The sequence below is a fragment of the Cebidichthys violaceus genome, unplaced genomic scaffold (genome assembly GCF_023349555.1).
Source record: "Cebidichthys violaceus isolate CVI_PGR_0920_01 unplaced genomic scaffold, fCebVio1.0.p SCAF_14, whole genome shotgun sequence".
In the NCBI taxonomy this organism is placed as follows: Eukaryota; Metazoa; Chordata; class Actinopteri; order Perciformes; family Stichaeidae; genus Cebidichthys; species Cebidichthys violaceus.
In genome coordinates this window covers 15931022-15952138 of record NW_027176307.1, presented here as the reverse complement: position 1 = coordinate 15952138, position 21117 = coordinate 15931022, and the positions used below count along the sequence as shown (strand labels likewise).

The 21117-nt window shown below is 41.4% G+C and overlaps 2 protein-coding genes and 1 long non-coding RNA gene across 6 annotated transcripts in view; 1 reads left to right on the top strand and 2 right to left on the bottom strand.

Moving 5' to 3' along the window:
* LOC137871334 (protein NLRC3-like) overlaps positions 1 to 12454 on the bottom strand; it is a 41792-nt gene extending 29338 nt beyond the window's left edge. The window contains exons 1-3 of the mRNA XM_068709119.1: positions 12336 to 12454; positions 11353 to 11457; positions 3733 to 5805 (exon numbers count right to left, since the gene is read on the bottom strand). Coding sequence (XP_068565220.1) covers positions 3733 to 5805; positions 11353 to 11457; positions 12336 to 12454 — 2297 coding nt within the window. The remainder of the gene's footprint in view (positions 1 to 3732; positions 5806 to 11352; positions 11458 to 12335) is intronic.
* On the top strand, positions 11998 to 12680 carry LOC137871355 (uncharacterized). Its single transcript, XR_011102795.1, has 3 exons — positions 11998 to 12079; positions 12348 to 12462; positions 12553 to 12680. It is a non-coding gene; the product is annotated as an uncharacterized lncRNA (long non-coding RNA).
* Positions 12681 to 14287: 1607 nt separating this feature from the next.
* Positions 14288 to 21117, bottom strand: part of LOC137871349 (interferon-induced protein 44-like) — a 7704-nt gene continuing 874 nt past the window's right edge. The window contains exons 1-8 of one of the 4 annotated variants that reach the window (XM_068709143.1): positions 18859 to 21117; positions 18496 to 18542; positions 18352 to 18385; positions 17983 to 18178; positions 17020 to 17166; positions 16756 to 16930; positions 16490 to 16590; positions 14288 to 15358 (exon numbers count right to left, since the gene is read on the bottom strand). The exon at positions 18859 to 21117 is cut by the window's right edge and continues 874 nt beyond it. In XM_068709143.1, the coding sequence (XP_068565244.1) occupies positions 15185 to 15358; positions 16490 to 16590; positions 16756 to 16930; positions 17020 to 17166; positions 17983 to 18178; positions 18352 to 18385; positions 18496 to 18541 (873 nt within the window). In that variant the 5' untranslated portion in view covers position 18542; positions 18859 to 21117 and the 3' untranslated portion in view covers positions 14288 to 15184. Of the gene's footprint in view, positions 15359 to 16489; positions 16591 to 16755; positions 16931 to 17019; positions 17167 to 17982; positions 18179 to 18329; positions 18386 to 18495 lie in introns of all 4 variants that reach the window. The other 3 variants (XM_068709144.1, XM_068709145.1, XM_068709142.1) reach the window with 3 other exon arrangements.

Here is a 21117-nt window from a genome sequence, read left to right as displayed (position 1 = left end):
AATATTTTTATCAAAAAACAGCTTCTATTACAGAAATACCAGCCTCAAAGCTCACGAGGTCAGCTCAAAGAGGCCAAAAGCTGATTTATGCTGGAAAAGCTTCAGAAATACAAATATAAATCCGGCGGTAGCTCATCGCAGCCTACAAGAACCACGAGACAGAGCCCATCAGGTGACCCGGACATACCCTCCTCCACCCAAAGTGAAAGCCCAGGTATGACCGCTGAAGGAATGAAAGCGGACATCTTATCTTCCCTAAAGGGAGAGGTTTCTAAAATTATAAGAGAGGAACTTTAAAGTGCGCTAGCGGAAGCTTTCAATGCCCTCAAGTCCGAATTACAAGCGGTGCGGTCCAGAATTGCTAAAAACACAACATACAAGAGATAAAGGGCGGCTTAACAACTTGGTCCGACGAGGTGGTCGCACAAGAAGCTACGATAACCAGCCTTCAAAGACAGGTGACAACTTTAACAGACCGATGCGAGGATATGGAGGGGAGAATGAGACGGTGCAATATCCGAATAGCCGGCATTCAAGAACAACCGGACTCCAGCTCCCCTAAAACAGTTGCCAAAGTTATTAAAGAAGTCCTGCAGATGGACCGGGACATAAAGATCGACCGATCGCACCGCACATTCGCCACCAGGAAACCAGGAGACCGGGAGAAACCACAAGTGATCATCGCTAAAGTACACAATGATGGAGATGCTGTAGAGATCCTGAGGAGAGCCAGAGACAGAGCACCGCTGGTCTACAACGGGAACCGGATCGCTATCTTCCCAGACTACACACCCAGCGTTGTCAAAGCCAGAGCCGCGTTCACGGACACACGGAAGGCTCTACGAGGAAGGAAGGGAGTCCGCTACGGTCTACTGTACCCAGCCAGACTACGGAGTTCACACAACAACGAAGACGAGGAGTTTCTGGATCCCAGCAAAGCCATGGAGTATGTCCAGAAGAAGGTTGTCCCATCTACTGAGGCTGCTGACTAAATGTATGTACCTTATCTTAGCACACCCACAACATAGTCAATTCAACTGTGCACCGTTGCTGCTTGCCCTTAGTGGCTAGGGACTAGGTCCCACCGGACTGTTGTTAATGTTTTAACAGCAGCTACAACTGTTGCGTTCCCCTTGTTCTGATCCCACTGTTCCCCGGGGATCCTACATTAGATATAAGAACAACAAGGTCATCTTCACACCGGTCAGGGAGAAAAAAGGGAGTATCCATACTCATACACAGACTAATTAATTTCACACAAACACTAGTACATAAAGACACAGAGTGGAGATATATTTTAGTTAATGGATTAATGGATGGCACAGAAGTGTCCCTCATAAATGTATACGCGCCTAATGAAGACGAGCCCGGCTTTATCAGGACGTTGTTCAATAAGATCCTACAATATAGTTCAGGGCTGCTACTGATGGGAGGAGAGCTGAATTGCGTAATGTCACAATTAATGGACCGACAACCCGCCTCTAAAGCTCCACTCTAGAATGAGTAGAATGCTCAAATACCAATCGCTAGAAGCAGGCCTTGTAGATGTATGGAGAAGCAGGGATTTCACCTTCTATTCAAGCTGACATACATCCTATTCAAGGATTGATTATTTCTTTACCACTCAGGCTGATCTACACAGGATAGTGGACATTGAGATTCTGCCTATAACTATATCCGACCACGCACCTGTGGCATTAAAATGGGATATAGGCCAAAGACCAACATCTAAACAATGGAGACTTAATGCATCTCTCCTTAATGATAAAGAATTGACCTCCTTTATTACAGCAGAACTCAAGGAATACTTGGATATCAATACCTCGGCCGAAGCGACACCTCTTACATTCTGGGATTGTGTCAAAGCATACATCAGAGGCCGTATTATTTCATTTACTTCTGCTAGGAGAAGAGGAATAGAGGCTAAACAGAGAGAACTGGAAGATACAATAAAAGACTTGGAACATAAACATTAATGGCGATAACAACGCTTATTAAACATAATATCCCATCAAAAATAAGAGAAAACAGAAGCAATGATTATGTCCCTTGGCAATATTTATTCCAAACACTAAAACGGTTCAAATTTGGCCCCAACTTTTTAAATAGGGTACAAACATTATATTCATCACCGCAGGCAGATGTTAGAGTTAATGGATATAGATCACAAAGATTCACATTGGAATGCGGCTGCAGACAAGGCTGCTCTTTATCAGCCCTGCTGTTTGCCATTAGTATCGAACCCTTGGCCCAGCTCATCAAAATAAAAGGAACTGTAATACATAAAGAAGAGCATAAAATATCTCTTTACGCTGATGATGTATTATTATATCTGATGCAACCTGCATCAACAATACCACATCTAAAGGAACTCATCTCACAGTATGGATACTACTCAGGATACAAATGTGGAAAAAACAGAGGCTATGGATATCAACGGTAACATGTCAAGAAGTGTAAAACTCCAAAGTGGCTTTAAATGGCCAAAAGACGGTATAAAATACCTTGGCATATACACTCCTCCATCCTTACAGAATTTGTACGAGGCCAATTATAGTAAAATAATTCGGTGCATTGATAGTGACCTGGAACGATGGTCTACGCTCCCTCTGTCTCTACTCGTGTTGAAAGTATTCGCATGAATGTTCTGCCCAGACTTCTCTACTTATTTCAGATGCTACCCAAACCAATTTTGATAACCTGGATAAAATAATTTCCAAATTTATCTGGCAAAAAAAGCGTCCTAGAATTAGACCTAAAACCTTACAGCTATCTGAGCTAAATGGAGGCCTTAAACTTCCAAACTTAAAGTATTACTTCTGGGCTGCACAAATGAAACCTTTGATAGTGTGGATTCAGAATATACAATCGCTGGCTTGATATTGAGAAAAACGTATCCCTAGAGCCCTTACCAATTCTGCCTTTTTTAGATGCGCCCATAAAAGAACTGGCAGAGTGGACTAAGATCACTCTTAAAATCTGGAACAAAATACAGACAGCTTTTGGGCATCCGAAGTTAATCTCATTACTAACAAGCATTGGATCTATGAAGACCTTCACACCTAACAATCTAGACACGGTCTTTAGAAAGTGGTCAGACATGGGACTGGTTTACCTCCACCAGCTATTTAATGAGGACAACCTCAAGACATTCGAGCAGCTGAAAAAGGATTTTGATCTCCCCAAAACAGATTTCTTCAGATACCTTCAACTGAGAACTTTTCTGACAACACACAAAGAGTGGGGAAGGTTTGTGAAACGTACGCCTATAGAAAGGTTTTTAATAGAAATACAGATGGGGAACGAAGATAAGAAAACAATCAGTAAACTAAATAACATATTTCTATCTATGAATCTACATAATTCCCGACAGATAAAGCAGAGATGGGAGGCGGAAATGAACAAGATCATACCACAGAATACCCGGGAGGAAATGTGCACAGAGGCACACCTAGTTAGAGGACAATTATTATTTCTTGATCCCTTGTTTTTATTTATTTATTTTTTATTATTTATGCAAGTAATCAATTATCTATTCTTATTTCCCCTCTTTTTCTCTTGCAGTGAGCACCTTTTGATGCCTTGTACACTGTACCTGAATATCATGTGTACCAAGACTACATACAGCTGAAAAATGGACAAAGAAAGTAACTGTCTGAAAACGCATGTTGTTATGTTGTTGAAAACTAAATAAAAAGTGAGTTAAAAACCAAAAACAATGCATGCACTTACCGAGCCTTTCTGCAGTTCCTCACAGCTGGAATCAGTCTCAGTCGCCCCCTATCTGATGCATTGTACTTGTTCAGGTCCAACTCATCCAGAACCTCCTCTGACATCTGCAGCATGTAGGCCAGAGCTGAGCACTGGATCTCTGAGAGTTTCTTCTCTGATCTGTTCTCTGAATTCAGGAACTCTTGGATCTCCTGATGTACTGAGAGGTCGTTCATCTCCATCAGACAGTGGAATATGTTGATGCTTCTGTCAGGAGAGATTTCATCACTGTCCATCTTCTTCAGGTTGTTGATGGCTCTCTGGATGGTTTCTGGACTGTTGTCTGTCTGACCCAGCAGGCCTCCTAAGAGTCTCTGGTTGGACTCCAGAGAGAGGCCATGAAGGAAGCGGACAAACAGGTCCAGGTGGCCATTTTTACTTTCAAGGGATTTCTCCATGGCTCTCTTCAGGAAGTCCTCCAGGGATGAGACTGAGTCATCACGGTCATCTTGGTCATCAGTATCATCTCGATAATGAGATCTTTTCAGGGAAGAGTCCATCTTTTTCTCCCCCAGGAAAGCCTCCAGTATCTCTGTCTTCCTGCTTGTGAAACAGTGGAACAGGTAAACTGCAGCCAGGAACTCTTGAACACTCAGGTGAACAAAGCAGTAGACTGTTTTCCCAAAGATCACACTCTCTCTTTTGAAGATCTCTGTACAAACTCCTGAGAACACCGAGGCCTCTGTGACATCAAGACCACACTGCTCCAGGTCTTCTTGGTAGAACATGATGTTTCCTTTCTCCAGATGTTCAAACGCCAGCCTCCCCAGCTTCAGAAGAACTTCCCTGTCAGCCTCCGTCAGCTCCTGAGGACTCGTCTCATGTCCCTCATGGTACTTCTGCTTCTTCCTCTTTGTCTGGACCAGCAGGAAGTGTGAGTACATGTCAGTCAGGGTCTTGGGCAGCTCTCCTCTCTGGTCTGTAGTCCACATGTGGTCCAGAACTGTAGCAGTGATCCAGCAGAAGACTGGGATCAGACACATGATGTGGAGGCTCCTGGATGTCTTGATGTGTGAGATGATTCTGCTGGACAGCTCTTCATCACTGAATCTCTTCCTGAAGTACTCGTCCTTCTGGGGGTCGGTGAAGCCTCGTACTTCTGTTATCCTGTCAACACGTGAAGGAGGGATCCGATTGGCTGCTGCAGGTCTGGAAGTTATCCAGACGAGAGCAGAGGAAAGCAGCTTCCCCTCGATGAGGTTGGTCAGCAGCACGTTGACCGACGCCTTCTGTGTGACATCAGACACGACCTCATTGTTGATGAAATCCAATGAAAGTCTGGTTTCATCCAGACCATCAAAGATGAACACAACTTTACAGACAGAGAGCTTCTCTGCTGGGACCTTCTGCAATGTTGGATGGAAAACATGGATCAGCTCGAGAAGACTGTACTGCTCATCTTTGATCAAGTTCAGCTCCCTGAACGAAAGCAGAACCACCAGACTGACATCTTGGTTCTCCAAACCCTCGGCCCAGTCCAGAGTGAACTTCTGCACCGAGAAGGTTTTTCCAACACCAGCGACGCCGTTCGTCAGAACGACTCTGATTCGCTGACTCTGTTGGTCAGCTGAGGCTTTAAAGATGTCGTGGCACTTGATCAGGCTGTCATGGAGGATCTTCTTCTTGGAAGTTGTCTCAAGCTGCCTCACCTCATGTTGGGTATTGACCTCTTCACTCTGTCCCTCTGTGATGTAGAGCTCAGTGTAGATCCTGTTGAGGGGGGTTCCACTTCCGGTTTCATCACTTCCTTCAGTCACACATTCACATCTCTTCTTCAGACTGATCTTATGTTCATTTAAAATGTCCTTCAGAAGGCTGGTCTGACTGGCTGTCTCTACTCTAGGTTTTCTTTCTCCACACTGGGGACAAGAAGAGTCTCCTGATGTACCAGACTGGTCCCAGTATGAGGTGATGCACTGTGTGCAGAACCAGTGTCCACAGCTGGTAGAGACTGGATCCCTCAGGACGTCCTGACACAAAGCACAGCACGACGGCTGCTCCACCGTAGCAAGATGAGTCCTCTTCGTTTTATCTCTGTGGAAATGATCACATTACATTAGTGGTGACCAACTCCCGTATTCACATCCACGTGTCTGTTCATTCATTCATTCACTAAATAAAAAAAATGTTCAACACCACAAATAATTGTCTAAATATGAAAGACAAGCTCTTGAATAAAAGTAACAAAACCACACAAATACCGTCCATCTAAAGTTTACTACCTTGGTGTTTGCAAAGCTTGCAGCTCTCTGCAAAGACAGAAAACAGTCTATGATCGGTTCCGTTTAACTTTCCAGACTTATGAACGCCATCGAACACGACCGCCTGATGTACAAAGAGCTTAGAGTTTAGACATCGTCCTGACACCCGTTCTGAAATTGTGCATTTTATTCACACGCCTAATCACTGCAGTTCAGATATTGCATGGCGCTTCATGAAAACCTATTGAGTAATGTTCTGCTCCACTGTGAGATTGCTTTCAAAAGGGAAAAGGCTTCCTCCTTTTTTTCAACATTTACATGCAGTGAAACTTACTCTCAGTATCACAGTCAGACCTTGAAAAACATCTGTAGATGTGCTGCACTTCAAACTGATGCACCGAAGAAATCACCTTCCAACTAGACATGCAACCAATCCAGCCACCAGAACGACAGCTCGATGTTAACCAGCCTAGCTGGAGTGAAGAGGAGAAATCGGTGCACAGAACAAGGCACCTTGGTCTTCCAAGGTGCCTTAGCAGCATAGGACTCGACAGCTAAGGGGTCCTAGAACTACCCATCACCAGTCTCACAGAGGGGTAAAGTGAGCCAAAGTAAGACTGGAGATGACGCTAACTGAGTCACAAGATCTGTTTGTAGCACAAGCCACAGGCTTAAAATGTACCCCAGCAGAAGCGACCACACAGGAAAAGGCGGCGCATCAAACACTGGGGACATCATGGGCCAAGTGCAGCAAGGGAGGGGCTACTAAGGCCATGGAACAAGAATGGAACAAGGCGACGCCATCTCAGAGAAGCAGAGATGTGGTGGAGATTTGTCTGCAGGAGGAGGCAACAAGCTACACAAAAGCTGTGGCAATGGATGGGAGTGAGTTGGCAGTGTCCTGGAAATAACTGTGGGAAATGGAGACATTCAGAGACAGTTGCCTATGATGTCCTGCCATCTCCCAAGAAAATCTCAGCCAGCTGTTGGGAGAAGACCCCACATGCTCCCTCGGCCCTACACCAGCAACACTAAAACGCAGCGTTGATGCCCGTCCTCCCCCTTTATCCTGCTTAGGATGAAGGGGGAGGACGGGCATCAGTGGCTTAGGATGAAGAGAAAGGACTCCACCTGGGCCACCAAGTGAGCAGATGACATGGGACGCCGACAATCACTGCCTAACCCTCTGGAGGTGTTGTGGACTTATCAGCAAAACACAAAAGACAGAGGGTGCCCAACCGATAACCAAGAAGATGCCATCACTCACTTGACCACCCTACTGAGTCTGAGACGGCAAACCCAAGGTGTGCAACTTAAGGGATGCCTTCTTGACAAAAAGAAGCTGATGTTGACTTTAGCTTTGGGGATGTTGTTGGACATGCGGTGGACTTTTGACAAACTTACGCTATATCAACAGGCTAAGCTTAAGATTTGTACAAAGATGATTTACATTTCTGAGCAAATTCATACTGGTTAGAAATCCACAGAAAATGGATCTTAAATAAAGTAGATTCAACTGTCTGAGGCTGAAAATTACTTTCAGGTGCCATTGACCATGAGTTGCACAACATATTGTGTTATCATTAGTCCCATTTCTATTATTCTACTGCTTTTATTATCATTATTATGCTATTAAATGTCCACTGCTACTATTAGTAGTAGTAGTATATTTTTTCTATTGTTATTTTTGCTATCATTGGTGCTACTACTGCAACATTTTATGATGTTGTTCATTCTGTACAAATTACATCTATTGCCCTTCTGTCCATCCTGATAGAGGGATCCCTCCTCTGTTGCTCTCCCTGAGGTTTCTTCCTTTTTTCTCCGTCCCAAATGTATTCATTTAGTATTTACAAAGACTACGGATGTAAATGGTCTGCAGTTCATTTCATTTACATAGATTTCTACTAATTAAGATGTGATGATGGTTGTAATGACACATGTTGCCCATGTATGAAAAGAAACAGGACATCTAAGACTAATCTATTGTTGTCAATGCCGACGTGCTTAAGGGCATTCCTCAGGACAACCAATCACAGCTGGCAGATATCTGTAAATATCAGTCTACTGTACAGATATGGAGCAGGAGTTCATCCTTTTAGTTCAGGACTACTCAGAGCTTTACTCTCTGTCCCACGGACCACACTAATGGAGCAGTAAAGGTACTGAGAGAGATTTATGCTTACTGCTAAATTACCACAACTTCATCATCATCATCATCATCATCATCATCATCATCATCATCATCATCAATGCAGTGCACAGGTTTTGGTTGCTATAGTGATAAATCAGCAGGCTGTTTGTATACATTTCTATTCCTTCTTCCTATATTTTGTGAAAACAATTGAATTTGAATATTTAGGGCCCGAGCACCGACGTAGTCGGAGCGGAGGACCTATTGTTATTCTAATGTTTTTTATTATTATTATTATTAGGGCCCGAGCACCGACGTAGTCGGAGCGGAGGACCTATTGTTATTCTAATGTTTTTTATTATTATTATTATTATTATTATCGTACCAGTTTCATCGCAAAAAGGAGGTGCTTGGGATACTGGGAATCTTTTGAAATTTGGCACAAAATTCAATCGTGGTGAAAATTCCAGTATTATTGGGGTGTCCAGCTGCGGCATGACATTTTGGCTCGATAGCGCCCCCTACAGAGTAGCCCCAACTTTGGGTTTCACCTAGCTGTATGAAATTTGGTAGGTATGTGGAACGTGATGGGACGTACAAAAAAGTCAAAAGGAGGTATATCCTAAACCAAACAGGAAGTCGGCCATTTTGAATTTTATGACGTTTTTGGACCGTTTCAAGGCGCCGTACTTTAACAAACTCCTCCTAGAGATTAAACCCGATTGCCTTCAGATTTGGTCAGTATGCTCTTGAGACCTTGGCAGTGAAACGATACTCAAAGATCAAAAAGTTATCGAATTATGTGTCCGTGGCGTGGCGGCAAAAAAACACCATTCGCCATGAAACAGGAAGTTGTTGTAACTTGGCTGTACATTGCCTAATCTGCTCCAAATTTCTCAGATGTCATAACATCCTGACCCTGAACACATGTATATGACAATTTTGAATCATAATAATAGCGCCACCTAGTGGCAACAGGAAGTCATAGGTTGTGTACTTTGACACCCTACTGCTCACAGATTAATCGGATCCCTCTCAAATTTTGTCACAAAAGCCTTAAGACCTTGATAATGCTTCATTGTGAAAATTGTAGGAAGTTGTCGAAGCGTGGCGACGTGGCGGCTCTGCGAATTTCGATCCTTCGCCATGAACGAATAAACTGATGTAACTCGACTCCGCATCATCAGATCTTTACCAGATTTCACATGTTTCATTAAACTCCAGGCCTGAAGACATCTGCAAGCCAATTTTGAATCATAGTCATAGCGCCACTTACTGGCAACCGTAAGTTAAAGTCTTTATACTTTGGCTTGTTTTTCTTAGTTGGAAAATCAGATCAACATCAAATTTGTTCCACACAAATGTAAGAAGTTCATAATGCCAGTTCTCTAAGCTTTTGATGTTTCGTCGAACGCCGTTGCCGTGGTAACGCAGTCTTCGCCGTGAAAAACGATGGTCATTTGGAGAGGTTAAAAAAGCTTGAAACACAAGCAAACTTGACACACAGATCACAAGGCCAAAATGTAGTTCTATAATATGATTTTATTCAATCAGAGTGTTAAATCGGCTCAATAGCGCCCCCTACAAAATTTTGACGAAGCAGCCCTCGCAGTACGTTTCACATAGATTAACAAAATTTGGTAGGCACATGTATCACATGTGGACTTCAATAAAAGTCTCTTGGGGCCATGCCCTAAACCCAACCGGAAGTCAGCCATTTTGAATTTAGTCTGAATTTCTAGTGTCGTTTTTTCAATTTCCAGGCGCTCTACTTTAACGAACTCCTCCCAGGGAACTAATCAGATCAACTTAGAATTTGGTCAGAACAATCTAAAGACCTTTGTGATTAAAAGTCACTCAAAGCTTGTTGTTTCGTGAAATGCCGTTGCTGTGGCGATGCATTCCTCGCCATGAAAAACAAAGGTGTTTTTGAGGGGCTAAAAATACTCAAAACAAAATCAAACTTGTCACACACATTTAAAATCCTGAATGTAGTTATCTGATGTGATTTTAATGCTTCAGAGTGGCAACTCGGCTCGATAGCGCCCCCTATAATATTTCGACGATGCAGCCCTCGCAGTACGTTTCACCTAGATGTATGAAATTAAGTAAGCAGGTGTATCACATGTAGACTTAAAAAAAAGTCTTAGGGGTCCATGCTCTAAACCCAACCGGAAGTCAGCCAATTTGAATTTTGTATGAATTTCTTGTGGTTTTATTTCCTTTTCCAGGTGTTGCACTACAAACTCCTCCTAGGGAAATAATCCGATCAGCTTTGAATTTGGTCAGAACAACCTAAAGACCTTAACGATTAAAAGTTACTAAAAGCTTGATGTTTCATCGGATAACATGGACTTGGTGTCGCGGCAATTTTACATGATTCGCCATCATCCATCAAGCTTTTGTAACTCAACCTTACTTTGTCAAAACTGCCCCAAACTTGACATGCTTGATTGCTGTCGTGATTTTAGGACTTCTGCAAGCCAATATTAACTCATAGTCATAGCGCCACCTACTGGCAACCATGGACGTAAACAGAATTCTATAATAACAGCGGCCCAAACAGGGTTTGTGGGCACACCATGAGAAAAAGACTTCTCTGATCTAAATATGTGCAAACTAAGATGCTTGGAGAACAAAAGTTAATCAACAGTGTTTTTCAAACCATGTCAGTGGGCATTAGTATAAATGATCTGTCTAGAGCTTCTACATGAGAATCAGGTTAAATGTTACAATGAATGCTTCACACTACAATCTAAAGTTACAGAAGAGCTTAAAATGAAAACAGTGTCAAATTAAAGTGTTCAAGTAAAAACAAATGACACTGCTGTTCTGTTAACTTTCATGTAAGTCCAAATACAATCAGTAGGACACTGCAGGGAGTTGAACTCCATCCCAGTAACCTGACAGTCTGTTATGTTACAACTACTGAAGCACATTCACACGTTCATTTTCTTAATGATCTTAACAGGCTTACATTTATGATTGTATCGGAGGTACACTCAAAACATTTGAGGCTTAAGACCTGGCAACATGGTCTTGCTATGCTGCTGGTCGATGCAGGAAATATCATCTAACTTGTGCATGCAGTGTATGATGGTCACAGAAATGCATTGCCGCATCAACCAGAGTCCTGCCAGTACCCTCGACGTGTGTGACGTTGCGAGGGCCCGATCAATGCTGCTTGCAGCTTTAATGAGCACTGAATCTTCTTCAGGCCAGTCTACAGTAGAAACAGTCTCTTACTTTGTGTCTGAGGGTCCAGGTTCATTACTGAAGTTTAGAGGTTGATCTTTGGACAGATCACTCTTCATGGACAGACAGCTGGGTGTTGGAGACGCTGCTTTCGGTCTGTGGGAACAGTTTTACACATATCATTAGAACTAGTAAAGAGCAGAGTTAACATTGACATCATCATGATCTGAAAACAACAACAAATCTTCATCTTATGTGGAAACACATAACTGCACATCGTCCTTGTACATCAGTTTTCTTTCTTTTTTTTGTGCTACTTTGTTCTTTTTTAATGTTTCATTCTACTCTCATTAAATATAAATGTAGTACGTAGTGTACTAGTACTACTACATTTCATAATGTCATGATTGGCCCTGCTCTTAGGTGATGTTTTTCTTTATGTTCTCTATCCTGATTTATTTTGAAGTAGTCACCTCGTGTCTTGTTTCAGGTAGCTTCACTTCCTGTCTTTGTGCGTTTCTACCTGTGCTTCCCTGCCTCGCCCTGGTTAGTTTGACCTTTCACCCACTACCTTTCCTCCCTCGTGTACTTCGTCTTTGTGCTCCTTTTATCTGTTGTCAGCTTATCGTAGTACTTCCTCCTCCAGCGTTCCAGTCTTTTCTGCTCTATTCATGGTATTTACACCTTTGTCTTGTGTGCTTCTGACTCAGCCTCTGCCTCCACATGTAGGATACCTGACTCTGGACTGCGTTCCTGTTTACCGAACCGTTGCTACAAAGTAAAGACTTCACCTGCTCCGTGTTTTAAAGTGTTGCATTTGAGTGTGTTGTCTGTTTGTACCAGTGTCACATATAAAGCTACAAACTGTTCATTTCCGTGTGTCAGATACATCGTTAGTCAACCTTACTGGGCCGGACTCAGCAGATTTACTATTTCAAATCTCCAGTGACTGAATATAACAAACCTCATGTAACTATGACAGAACAGAGTTGCGCTGCAGCGTATTCCATTAAATAACTGAATCAGTCTCTTACTTTGTGTCTGAGGGTCCAGGTTCTTTACTGGAGCGTGAAGGTTGACCTTTGGACCCATCGCTCTTCACGGACAGACAGCTGGACTCTGGTCCGTCCGCCTCTTCTTCCAAACCACTCATCTCCTCCAGTCAGTGACACTGGAGACACGAACAGTGTAATGAAGTTACTCTCCTCTTCTTCACGTCACATTCGTTTGATCAAACACCTTATTTTACAGCCTTCATCGTGATAAACTCGGACTCTGTGACGCAGCCGCGACGGCTCAGAAACCAGGAAATGACAACATATGAAGACGTCACTCTGCGCTCTGGGACAAAACGGACTAATAAACAAAGTATCAGAAAATACTGTCTCATGAATCAATAGCAAGAGTGAATATTAGAATCAACTCAACCTGTCTGTCCTCCTGTTGTGAAGGTTAAAATGGAGTCAGACAGACTTTACTTTCACTTCCCAGTCTCCACCCTCACGGACTCGCGGACTGTGAGGCGCGCTCCCGTGAAGTCCGTGACGGTTCAGTTCTGTCTGTCAGATCCTCGAGTGTTTGAGTCTCTCTGGCATTTTGAGCCCTTGATGAGTCCTTTCCTTAAGTCAGCATGGTATGCAGACTTTGCCTCAGGGAATTACCCACAATGTCTCCCGTAGCTGCGTCTACGGTGTGTAGATAGATACTGAATTGTAAGTCGCTTTGGATAAAAGCGTCTGATAAATGACTGTAATGTTAAAGTTATCCAGATAACAAAGTGTAAGTTGAAGTACAGAAGGATTGAAATGATTAATTATGCAGAATCATCCCATTTTATTATGTTATTGGTCCGACAGATAAGTCCTTTGCAAAAGACAATTTTTAGCCTCTAATGAATATGAAAATATGTGAATATGTAAAATAATGCTTTCTATTGATCTCAACTGGCAACGACCTCAAATCTCACAGTGCCACCTAGTGGACATTCATACTCAATGTTACACTTACAACAGTAGTAATTCATTTTATATTCATGATATGCAGCCTTTCTTCTTGTACAACATGTACAGCTCGTTATTTCAGCTCTCTTCTTGCTCCTAACTGGACAAAGTAAAAGCTTGTATTTCCTACAGACCAGGAAGGCAGCACGAGGACTGCAGTGAGCGTCGCGCCTGCTTTAAACAGGAAGTATGGTCATCTGCTGCCCTCCTGTGGGCAAACCCAGTACAACACAAAATATAACAAACCCAACAGATTATTATATAATAATGATTATTACATAAGAACATGTTCACGTGCCAAACACAGATGTAACTGGTACCATTACTCCAGCACCAAAATACAACTGAGCCACAATTAGTGTTGTTAGTTTCACCAATAGAAAGTGTGACAAAGGTTCATCAGTCGGGACATTGCACTTCAGATAAAGCCCTGAATGTGAGGGAACAAGCTCCACATGAGAAGTTCATTGAGTCGTACAGGACACATTAAAGTGACAGACGTGCTTCTAGTAAGTTATTGTAGTTGTAATGTGCCGTCAATTACAGCTGGACGTAAACCTCACAGTGTTCTCTGTTTACAAAAGCACAGGTGTAAATAAAAGCATTGATAATAGAGCTGTTCCATATGTTTATTAAAACACTGTTCTTAAGTAGAACATTTTCAGGTACTTTCCATTTTAATGCAACTGAAAGACAATATTGTACTTTTTACACTATTCTATTTTTACTCCAGCTGTCGGACCCTGCTGCAGTAAAGTGAGAGGTTTTCTAAAGGGAGTCTGGTGCGCATGGAAACACTACCACTTTGGTCCACAGGGACCGCCAAAATCAACAAAATAAAAGTTTAATATCAGCTTGATTTAACGCTCGATTTAACTTTCACGTTCAACGTTCAATCAACGTCTTCAAATAATCGTTGAAAAAACGTTCACTTTGCACTTCACTGGTTGTTTTAACCCAAACAACCATCTTTTTCTAAACCGTACTAAATATTTCACAAAGTTTATTTTGAAAAGATTATATACATGCAAGAAGCAGAAATTGACACGTGTTGCTGGATTTTGTAAGAAAACTCAACTTCTCGTAACATATCATACAAACTGTTGTGTGATATGATACGTTACAGAAATGTTGTTTGAACACTCTGCACTACTTTGTTTCAAACAAGTGAAATGTTTGTTCCCGTCACTCAACATGTTCTCATGTGTAAACTTTTAAAAAGTGGAAATACATTTTAAATGTAATAACAATAATAATAATAATAATAATAATAATAATAATCACATTGTGCTGAAGGTGTAAAAAGCTGATTTTGTTGTGTTTCAGCTGTTTATTGAAGCTACATGGTGGTTACATAGCGTGACATATTACAACAGGACTTGATGATTTTATGAAATGTTTGGTATCTTGAGAAACTCTATTAAAATGAATATAAGCAATGTTTGGAATAAACATCATGAGATGTAAAGATGGAGACGTTGGTCTACATGTTGGATTAAAAGATTCAGAGAGCAAATTAAAGGCCCTGAAAATATATTTAACGACATTTTACATGAATTCTACGTCATCATTTTAATCTATAACAGTTTCAGTTAATTCACATTCTATTTTTACCTCTTGTCTACATTTATGTCACTTAAATCTGATCAAACCAAACCACCAGATTAACTGAGTTGTTGAGTGTTAATTATTATTTATTCTTACTTTATTTGCTGTTTAGTCAGTCATGCGTATTTAATGTTGCTAAGGCCAAAGCTAAATGCAAAAAAGCAAAACGTAATGAAATCATGAACAAGATCCCACTGGACACCTTGCAGAGCGATATTTCGACATCCAGAAATACGTTGTCTTAATGCTGCGTTGAAACGCATCCGTCTGTGGATTCAGACGGACTCTTTGTGGAAGTTGATGCCGTCTTCTCCGAAGGTGATGAAGCGTTTCAGTGAGCTCAGGATCAGCGAGTCGACGTCACTGTCGAGGTCGATTTCTGAATTGTAGTTCTTCACGGGGAAGATGCAGTTCAGTGGAATTCCCACATTGGCACTGAACTGCTCCACCTACGTTAAATCAAGAAATTAGGTGACAATAAATCACCTCTGGCCAAATCAATCACACAACTATAACACGTTACACTGTTGTTTGTTTGGTTACATGGGATTAGGCGTGTTGACATCAGCTGGTTTGGAGCCAATAAACTCGTCTATAGCGCAGTTTATCTTCAGGTAAAGAGAGAAGAAGAAGAAGTAAAGTTTGTGAACTGGAAATGAAACAAGTCGGCTTGACCATCCAACCATCTACCAGAGAAAAGTGTGTTTAATTGCTCTTCTATGTCTTGTGTTGTCCAGAGACGGAGACAAGCATTCACACGTCGTGGGAATATCCGACAGCAGAAACAGCTGATCGGTCAATCAGGAAATTATTCGGCAAAAACCTTTCCATAATCCGCTCAGTGCATCGTCACCTTTATGACTCAAAGCACCTCAAGCGAGCGTAAAAACAGGTTGTTGTCTTTTCCGCAATTGAGTACGTTTTATTTTAATTTTACGGTTTCCATACAGATTTTCTTGCGATTCTTTGAGCGTGAAAATACGTGAATGGAAACACGGCTACTGGCGGCCACTTTATGCAGCCATCGGTCGGCTGAGTGCAGATGAGAAAATAGGCAGCATTTGAGTTTCCTTCTCAAACTTTTCCTCTTTTTAATTCTTCAAGCTACTTCTGTCACTTTTTGCATGAAAGCTGCTCCATTATCCTCATCTGAACAATCACATCTTCTCTGTGGCGGCAGGTTTCAGTGTGCGGTTCTTTGAAACACTTTGGCCTTCTGACGCGGTCGAACGACAAATAAACAACAGGAACTTTGTGTTTCCTCTATTTGAAAAAGGTGATTGTCACGATGTGACACGATGTGACTGTCTTGATCTAGTTAATGCATTTTAACAACACACTCCAAATGTTTGTACAGTTTAAATCTGCACAATCCTATCAGTGATGTTGGAGAATTGACTTTGTGACTTCTAGAGGAATGATCTGAGACGTTTACGTGGTTTAAAATGAGGGAAAAACTGATCCAGTATCCGATCAGCACTCAGAATTAGTGCAGAAGTCGTATCGTTCTCATTTATTGAACGTGTTTTCACTCAATTTCCAATGTGATTCCATCTCTGTGTATGAATATTCAAACATACCTTCTCCTTCAGGTACTTGATCTTGTAGATGTTCTTCAAATCATCTTTGATTTCAGGACAGAGCTCATCTATTTTGGTGAGAACGGCCACTTGAGGGATCACTGCCGGGACGAAAAGGTAGAAAACTACTGAGTGTCGTCTCTTAATGTGAGTACAAACAGACCACAGCTGCTGTTTCTCTGTGATTATGTGAACCACAATCAAAGCTACTAAAAGGACATTTTTAACTGGAGTGATCCACTAAACACAGAGATCTCTGCTCTCACTCAGATTACTGGCTTCCATCCTGATGTCCCGAATCTTCTGCACAGTTTCGTCTTTCATTTGAGAAACTGCGTCGGCAGGAACGACGCAAACCAGAAGATGAACTTTGTCGTTGAGATTTGGTGAATTGTTGTAGAATTGCTTGTCATCTTTTGACAAGCAAGATTCAGGGTTGAACTGGAAAACAAATTTAAATCCAGTTTAAGGTCTGTTAATTCTAATCACATTAACCAATTTTGTGGGAAAAAATTCTTCAAAGTTCTTACCCTGTAACCGTCCTTCACATGTCCCTTCAAAGCCAGTTTGACGTCGTCCACCAGGACACCTTTCTTTGGATCCAGACCCATGATGTCATTGAAGACAAAAGGGTAAAAGGACTCTGGGCCTCCTCTCTGGATCTTGTAGGTACTGTACTGTAAAGTAGATATGGAGAAAAAGTACCTATGATTACAATACCCAGCTGATATAGTAAACCACATTAGATTCAGTGTTTCCACTGGTAACGTAGATCTTTAATGACGTTAAAGCAGGCTTCTATTAGAGACAGGCCTGTATTTCTATTTCACTCTGATTCCTTTATCTGGTCATATTCAGGAGGACGTTTACTACTTCTCTGATCCGTCCAGTTTGCCCTTTTAAACTTTGTCACCGCATTATGCTGATCATACAAACTCAATGCTTCCTGTATCCGTTTCAAAGTAAAGTCCCTGTCGCGTTTCAATGGGACAGAAAAGGGCTTTTATTGTTAAACATTTGCAGGAACATGTTATTGAAAATTCAGTTCCCATAAAGTGATTCAAATGTAGATACTCCCATCTAGTGGTAGTTAATGACTGATAGATTTAGTTCTGACATTTCTCCAGACTTTTACTTTTTGAGAAGTAGAAGCAGTTTTAGTTACTAAACTTAAACTTAAACACAAGAGCTGCTCTTGCTTTCTCTACAATTATCAACGAATAAAAAAAACAGGAAGTCAGTTGAGCGGCTTGAAGACTTCATATCTATTATCCTTATTTTTACTTCCCTTTTGTCTAAACATTGTTTATTTTAAAGTGACTTCATGCTGCTGTTTAACACTTCATTTCCTCTCAAAGGCGCTCTGTTCCCCTCGGTTGAAAACGTAGTAAAAGAATTCCAAATACAAGTTTCTTAAAGGTTTCAAAAGTTTTTTAAAGACATCATGAGTTTAGGATATTTTCTTTATCAAGACAATCAAAAGTTCTTCATACCTTTTTGGTGAAACAGTCGTGAGACATGTTGTCCACCAAAGCTTGTGTGTATATTCTGCGTCTTAAGACACTTTGGACGGAGTTGATGAAACTGGACTTTCCAGCTCCAACTGGTCCATGAAGAAGAACCCTGAGCTGCTGGCCTTCAGTCTGAGGATGGAAGTCCTTCACATACTGCAGAGCGTTCTGGTTGTCTCTGCTCAGGGAAGGAAACATTACATTAAGAGGATAAAGTCTAAAAGGTTATTACATCTTTTAATGCCCATTAATCAGACTCAACAAGGAAACAAATCACCACAAATACATCTGTGAAATATGAGCATTAATATTTTGTTGAAGAAGGTCACCTGACGGTGCAGACACACCCACCCCCACGGTATCTCCCTCCACGGTTTGCTGAGAACTGAGAAATGCACGACACATTGTTCAGTTAAGATGATAGATTGTAGAAAAATACAATCTTGTATTTCTTCGTAAACAAGAAATGATATGTTATTTTTAAACCAATCTCACTTGGAGGATCTTGTAATGCTTTAGGATGGGATTGTTGAGCTCCCATGCTGCTGGAGAATATACACAGTTCACACAGTAAAACTGTGAGTTCATATTTCAGCGGGGGAGGAATACTCAACCAAACACGTCAAAATTACACAATATCAGAAAATATGTTAAGTAAAGAAAAAAAACAAGCAACACAAAATCAAGATTTAATCTAATCCAACTTTACTCAAACTAAAACAAATTAAAACTTCACAGACAAAATGTCATTATTGATAAGCTTTTCAAAATACCATTAATTAAGTTCTTACAATGATCATAAAAAAACACCAAAATATAACATGTAATACACGTTTGAGGACAATAGAAACTTCATACCTGGGTTGTTGTACTGGAACCAAGTGATTATGAGCCTTTCACCAACCGTACTAATTCATGTGTGCAATTGACATTGTTCTGCCACTCATATTTGTGCTTTCATTTTGAAGACACACCACAGAAGTTCCTTCTCAGTCATCAGACCACAAACCAGACATTTTTACTTTCATTTTCATCAGGATGTTCTTTTCCTCTTTTGAGGTTAACAATTAGAGTCCGTGTCATTTTTTGAGTGGATGTCTTCATGGTAGTTCTTCACAGGGAAGATACAGTTCATGGGAATACCTGCTTCTGCACTGAACATCTCCATCTCCATGTTTAGAAATCACATAATCTAAGTTCACTAATGATTGTGCAGATCAGTATTAAACTATATTCCTTCTCAACCTAAATAAATGTCTAATAATAATATATCTTAGTCTGCAGCGTAGTGCTCCTGTAGACATTACTTACACCTCATTTAATCCCAGATTAGACCTCATCAATTTAGGTGAGAAGAACACAACACTAAAATGTGAACCCATTACATTACATACATTTATCCAAACTGATAAATAAAACGTTTCATTAAGCCCAAAGGGGAAAAGAATAAACAGGATTTCTCACTCAGTTCACTGGCCTCCTGTCTGATTTCCCATATCGCTTCCACAACTTCTTTTTTTCGGATGTACTCAGCAGTGTGTGTACTTGTAGTTCTGTTAGCAGTTAGCCAAACACAAGTGAGCAAACGAACAACCAGTGATGCACTCAACCAATGAAGCATCGAAGAACACGCTACATTCCAACTCAAAAACAATCTGCGATGTATGCAGGCAGAGCCGATAGCCTGCATACATAGAAGACATGGAACATAGAAGACAACAAAATGAAACTCTCCAACCTGTGTGCCCGCGTAGCAGTCGCTGCGATTCTGTGATGCACTGAGTAGTGTGTGTACTAGCTGTTAGCAGATGGCCAAACAGACCGTACAAAACAATAATAGTGAGCCAACTAACAACCAGTGATGTCCTCAACCAATGAAGCGTTGTAAAACACGCTTCATTCAAACTCAAAAACAAGCTGCATGTATGTAGTCAATTAACTCAAAGTTGTCGTAGAAGACATTTCATACACTTGTTAAAATAATGATTAAATCCATTAAGCTGTTGGCCCGCTTTGCAGCGATGAGCTGCGGCGAGGTACTCAGCAGGGTGTACTGGTAGCTCCGTTAGCTGTTAGCAGTTAGCAAAACAGACGGTACAAAACAATACAAATGAGCCAACTAACAACCAGTGATGTCCTCAACCAATGAAGCGTCGTAAACTCACTTCATTCAAACCCAAAAACAAGCTGCATGTATGCAGGCCATCAACTCAAAGTCGTCATATCATACATTTCATACACTTGCTATAAACAAAGTTAAACTCACCAAGTCGTCAGCCTGCTTAGGAGCGACTGAGTTGCGGCAAGGTACTCAGCGGTGTGTGCACCTGTAGTTCTGTTAGCGGTTAGCCAAACACACCATTCAATCGGCGACGTACTCTGCTATGTTATCACAAGCTGTAGTAGTGAGTGAGGAGTCAGCAGGTAGACAGTGGCAGTAATAAACAGGTGATAAAAGGTGTCACTGCAACAACAAGAGGTCATTGAACATGCAGCCATAACTGTCCACCCAAATATAGGATGCAATTTGCTGTAGCAGAATGAGAGATTAGTGGACAGACACAGAGATGCACACTCAATCACACACATACATATTGAATGATCCTCCTGGTGAAGAAAATAATAAGAAATAAAGAGTTTCAAACAGTGGACGTAGTTTTTTTTGCAACAGGAAGTGACCACATCTGGACTGAGGAGGAGTGACGTAGAGACGCCGTATACATCTCTGGTAGAGACCTGTCGATCAGCGTGTAGCCCCGCCCCTAAAGCATCCCCTGCTTTATGGTCTGTTTGACTCTAAATGGGCCATAATTTAGCGTTTCGACACTCACATATTGTTTACGTCTTTATGTTCATGAAATACAATAAGTTTGCATGGAATCCAGCGTAAACAGAAGGAGTCTCTGTCTGTTTGTCCTCTGGTTTTCTCAACCACCGTTGGTCCGATCATCTTCACACTCGATGAGGTGCAGGCTCGAGTGTGAAGATGTTCCTATGAGGCCGTCCACTGATGAACAAAATGAGGAACAGATCATTAGTCACAAGTCTTTGTATACTGTAATACAACATCATGAACTACAGCCTCAAGAATCACCCCAAAACTGAATCAACACTTAT